This window comes from Indicator indicator, chromosome 10, assembly GCF_027791375.1.
Source record: "Indicator indicator isolate 239-I01 chromosome 10, UM_Iind_1.1, whole genome shotgun sequence".
Lineage (NCBI taxonomy): Eukaryota > Metazoa > Chordata > Aves > Piciformes > Indicatoridae > Indicator > Indicator indicator.
The window spans coordinates 18776168-18781578 of NC_072019.1; the positions used below are offsets into that span (position 1 = coordinate 18776168).

General features: G+C 52.9%; 1 protein-coding gene across 1 annotated transcript; it reads right to left on the reverse strand.

Moving 5' to 3' along the window:
* On the reverse strand, positions 1-4202 carry RGS16 (regulator of G protein signaling 16). The gene is made up of 5 exons (XM_054384151.1): positions 4123-4202; positions 2722-2823; positions 1973-2034; positions 467-633; positions 1-201 (listed from the first exon to the last, which is right to left on the reverse strand). The coding sequence occupies exons 1-5, from the start codon at positions 4200-4202 to the stop codon at positions 1-3; spliced, it is 612 nt and encodes a 203-aa protein (XP_054240126.1).
* Positions 4203-5411: the final 1209 nt, after the last annotated feature.

The window sequence follows — 5411 nt, forward strand, 5'->3', positions numbered from 1 at the left end:
TCAGGTATGCGACCGCTTGCTGATGCCACGGCTGGTGGCCTGCTTGGTCATGTCCTGGTAGGAAGCAGACTTTAGGAACCGGGGGTAGGAGTCCTTTTCCATCAAAGTGCGTGTCTTGGCTTGGGCTTCATTGAAGCAAGTGGAGGTGGCACCTGAAAGGTTCTTCCTGGTGATCTCCCTGGTTTCATGGTCGATATTCACCTACAAGGAAGCAGCAACCACAAACATTAACTCAGCATTAACTCTTCTCCCATGGGAGGACAAAAACTGTTTTTTCCATCTTCAGATGAGGGTGAAGATGTTCACAAGCTTTTATATTCCTTCATCTTGGTAGACCATGCAATGTGAGAAATTAAAGCTCTCGTGAGCAAGAGCGCATCTTCCCACTTTAATAAATCCCACCAGGATATTTTAATCCTTTCTCACCCTATCAGTGCCACAGGACAGAGGCAGAAAATGCTCTCACCTCCCTGGGTGCCTCATTTTGGACAAACTCCTCGAAGATCCTGTTGGCCTTGGAAGCCAGCTTGGTTTTTGACCGGGTCTTTTTGAAGTCCTCACAGGCCAGCCAGAAGTCAAGGTTCTCCTCACTGAACTCTGTTTTCAGAAAGGTGTGGAAGGCTGTCACCCCACCTGGGCAGGGGAGAGAAGAATGGTTACCAGAATAGAAGAGGGGTGAGGAAGAGGAGAATGGCTGCCAAAAGTGGTGTTGCCTGCAAGCATCCTGTAAGCATCCTGCAAGCATCACCCTGGGAGCTCAAAGTATGACATCTGCAGATTTCCTTTCCCTCCAGGCAAATTCCACCCTCTGAGATGCTGCTAATTGGCCCCTGGACTCCAATAAAATCCTTTTCCCACAGACAAGTAATTCTCTGGTTTTATTTATTTGCCCTTTCTGTTATGAGGCTTCAGAGTATTTTCCTTACAGCTTCGGAAAAGAGCTAATTCTACCTAAGCAGAAATCCACTGACGTATTGGTTCCCTGCAGGAGCTGAGCAGTGATGGCTTTGGGTTTATTTCTCAGCTGAGATCTGGGAAGAATGAGATGCTGAGCAGTATGGAAGAGTAATTGCAGTGCAGATTTCAGAGCCAGCCTGGGGACTTGTGTTAAGTCACAAAGCCGGAGATGCCTGTTAGCCATCACAGCACATGGGGAGACTGGAAAAGAAATATGTCTAGCCCCAAACTAGCACGACAGAAGGACTCTCTGTGGCTGTGGAATAACTTTTAAGGTAGACAGCTGCTTTTATATTAAAATGGGGCATTTCTACCATTGTGTGCCTGCTGCAAAGGCCAGCCCAAATAAAAGATTACATACGGACTCAAAAAGAGGGTCAGGAGGTACTATGTGATTGGAGAGGCAGACAGCACCTCATGGAAGCCCTGCTCCTCACCATATTCATAGCAAATATCAGCAGGGGAAATCTCAGTGTACCTCCATAAAGCAGCTAAATCCCTTCTCTCTGTGGAAGAACCATCCCTGGAGGCACAGGGCAGACAGGCAGACAGGGGGCAGCAATGCAGTGTTTTGAGCAACAAAACACGGGGAGGTGGCTGCTTTGCTGCGCAAAGCTGAGCATCGAGAGCATACACCAAGAGCCTTCTCCACAGTGTGGAGACAGGGCTGGACTGGGCACAGCATGTCCATTCTCCATGGTGGAGTGCTGCACAAGGGATGCCCAAGCTGATGCTCCTCTCCTGAGGCAGCAGCCAGGTGTTGCAAGACAGCATTTATGCCCCCCCCCCAAAAGCACCCAGCCAGAAGAAAAGGGTACAGCATGCAATAAGCCACATGCATCAACCCCATTACAGCAGCAAAAAGGCCTTTTTCTAAATCCTAAACCGTCTCATTTGAGGAGCAGACAATATTCCCTCACACACCAGCTGCAGCAGCACCGTCCCCCCCTTGCTCACTGGCAGTGTGTTTGTCCCACGCATGCTCACCAAGAGAAGAAAACAAGATCCTACTCACTTTTACTCTTCAGGAGCTGGTCGAAGGACTCCCTCCATTCAAGTGCTTCTTGTGAGGAGTCTCTGGAAAAGACAAAGGGTTGTAAGTCTCGCTGTCCTGCCAACAGCATTTCTCCTGCCCCACAGCAAAGGATGCAGGCACTTCGGTCAAGCAGACCCATTATGGGAAACAGAGCAAGAAGGGAGGGAGCAACACTCGGTAGGAAACCAGTGAGACCCCCAGCATCCATTACCTGTGGGCTCTCTTTCCTTTCTCCCTTTCTTTTACCTTCCCTGATGGCTCACCAGCCCTCAGCTCCATAACGCAGCTTTGGTTAGGCAGCTTCTGTAATTCAGCAGAACCCCTTTTCAGCTGGTACAAGCCCAGCAGAGCCTCCTCTGTGAGAAGACACCCTGCCTTCAGCAGCAACAGCTAGTATTTTGGTTTTAATGCTGCCTGCATTCCCTACAGGTCCCAAGCACTGGGCTGAATCACCACTGGGACTGCAGGAGCCCTCTGGGTTTCTTGCCTGTTGCTAACGCCCTGCTCTCTTGTGCCTAATGCCAGAGCATCAGTTCCCCCATCTGATTTTATAACTGGTGGAGCTCCAAGCGATCCGCCTTCTCTGCCTGCCGGGGTGGGACCTTGGGGAGGGCGAGCTGCACTCTATTCTCTCTGCTTTGCAGATGGGTAGGAGCATCCCCCAGGACAGCCTGGTCCACAGGCACCTGTCCCGGGCTGAACCTAGGACACGGCACCGCTTGGCTTACCTCCACCTGGAGCCCAGCTGCAGCTTGCTAGAGGTCCTGATCCTGTGTCCCAGCTCTGGTTTGTGAAGCAGAATCCCTAAGCGGCTCTTCAGATCCTTGGCTCTGGAAGGGAGGAAGGGGAGAGGTGGGTTTGTTTGACCACTGGACTGCTGCTGCCACCACACCACCACTCCTGCCTCGCAGGGGCTGCACCCCACACACATGACACAGTTTTGAGGGGCAGCCCTCTCTCCTCAGTTTCATCTCCTTCTTTGCCTTCTGATGTATGAAATAAATGCATCTCAATCTCCGTTTCTGCTCCCTGGCAACCGCACTCAGCAGTGCATTAAGCCCAGGAGATGCTTCCCTCCTGCTCCCTCCCCAGGTAGCATCTCACACATTTATACAGTACGGTGAGCTTTTTCCTCGGGGGCAGGTAGCAGAGCAGCTGCTGAGAGCCCAGCTGGAGTCCCCAGAGCCCCCCACAGTTTCCTGAAGCCAGCCTGGCTTCTTTCCCTGTCCCCATCTCCCAGCAGTGCCAATGGAAAAACAGTGATTGTTTTTCTGCTCGGCAGAGAAGGAGCATCTCCTTGCTGCAAAGCTCCTGCAGCAGGGCTGGTGCTCCCCTGCTTTGTTTTTTTGGGGTGCCCCTGAGCCACCAGGAGCCTGCCAGCATGCCATGGAGATGGCCACACTCCCCGGTGGTATCATCCACCTACCCCATGTCTTCGAGACTCAGTGAGGCCAGCGTCAGCACACGATGCTCCTGTGCCAAAACCCCTCTGCAAGAGCCTGGGATGCTACTGACTGTCACCACAGCTCTGCGGTGGTGGCACCTCCCTGCCGGGAGGGTTCTGCAGCAGTTCAACAGGAGCTGCTGCTAAATGGGCTCCTCTCCCCAGGGTCCCCCCGAGGGCAGCCCATGGCCCTGCTGCTATTTGTGTGCGGGAGCTCCCATCATCCCAAGGAACTCATATAAAAAAATAAGTGTTTAAATGTCAAGCCAGCACCGTGTAGCCATGTTTGGCAGGAGGAGCAACATGTCACTTAACGTTTCGACCGTGTTGATAAAAACAGTCCTGCTGCAGCCAACTTGAACCAAGTTCTGCAGAGCTGGAGAAACAGCCCTCATGTTTGTACACCCAGCCACACGCAAGAAAGACCTCTCCAGCCTCCTCTCCCTCTGTGTGTGTCACCTCCCTGCTCCCCTCCTGGGGAGCAGAACCGACGCGGCAAGAACAAATCACTCAGGCAGTCCCTTCGCTGCCTGTTTCCTTGTGGTCTGCATCCCAATTCCTACTGAAATACCATGGCCGCAGCAGCAGGAGGAAGAAGAGGCTGACCCAGCCTCTCGGAAGTTAGGTGCCTCTTTTCCAGAGAACCCTTTGCATCCCAGACCTGCGGCGTGGTGAAGCCCCTTACCTTTCCACGCAAGTGATGGGAAGCGCGGCTAAGCCCCGGCACATGCTGAGAGCTGGGCACCCAGGTACCCAGCAACTCATCGGGTCCTTAACGGTGGTGGCTGGGGTGTGCAACAGGCAGCTGTGGCAGCACCTGCGCCCACGGTTGCGTGCTGTCGGCTGGAGAAGCGGCAAGGAGCTGCGCTTTATATGGGGTGGGAGGCGGGAGAGCTGGGAGGGGGACCCAGCTTCGCTCCAGCCAACCAAAAGCTACTTTGGCAGAGCCTGGTGAAGATAACAGCTTAGGTAGGGTGTTGTGAGTTTTTTTTGCTGGAAAAGGAGGGGGGAGTAGGAGGCCGGAGCTTGTCCTTGGGCATCATAGTCATAGCTGCTTCCTTGCTAACAGGAAAAAACACGCTCGTTTCCACCGACGTGCTGAGTAACCGCGGGCAACGCAGAGGGGGAGAGCGAGAGGGACAGGACAGACGCCGTGCACATCAGGATTTGTCAGCTCTGTCCTGCTGCCCGAGGACTTCCAACCCTCCTGGCACTGCATCACAGCAGAGGGTAGTGAGATATTGGCACAGGTTGCCCAGAGAAGTTGTGGATGCCCTCTCTCTGGAAGTGTTTAAGGCCAAGTTGGATGGGGCTGCAAGCAACCTGGTCTAGTGGAAGGTATCCCTGCTCATGGTGGGGGCAGGTGGTTGGAACTAGATGATCTTTAAGGTCCTTTTCAACTAAAACCATTCTATGATTCCTCAGGTGGTTTCAGCAGGGTATGCCAGTCCCCAGCAGAGTCAGTCTGGCTTGCAGCATCCCAGGGGCAGGTCTAAAGTCTCGGGGAAGAGGTTGCACTCCCCAGGGCAATACAATGTCCCCCCCCCCTTGCACTGCAGGCAGAGCAGAAAGGTGTAATATCTCCTCATCCCTCCAGGTCTCACTGACAGTCCACTGCTAGAGTAAATAAGGGTTGATGTCTGACCTCATGTGCTGGCAGAGGCTACACTTTTTCATCAATTCTCTGCTGGGTCTGTGGTGGGAGAAGAGAAGGGGAGGAGGTGCACATCAAAGGAAGTCTGAGCAAAGTGTGGAAAAGTATCTGACAAAAGGAGATTCTAGTGGAAACTGAAGATTAAAAGAAGAGACTAAAAGCAGGGAAGATGTTGGCAACTGGAGGGGAACAACAGAACTAGCAAAATCAAAGGGCAAAGAGAAAAAGTGAAAACAGCATCAGACACTGCGTACCAGCAAAGCTCCACAAGAAACTATAGGTCCCCCATGCCAAGGTCAGGCTCATGGTGGATCCCTCAG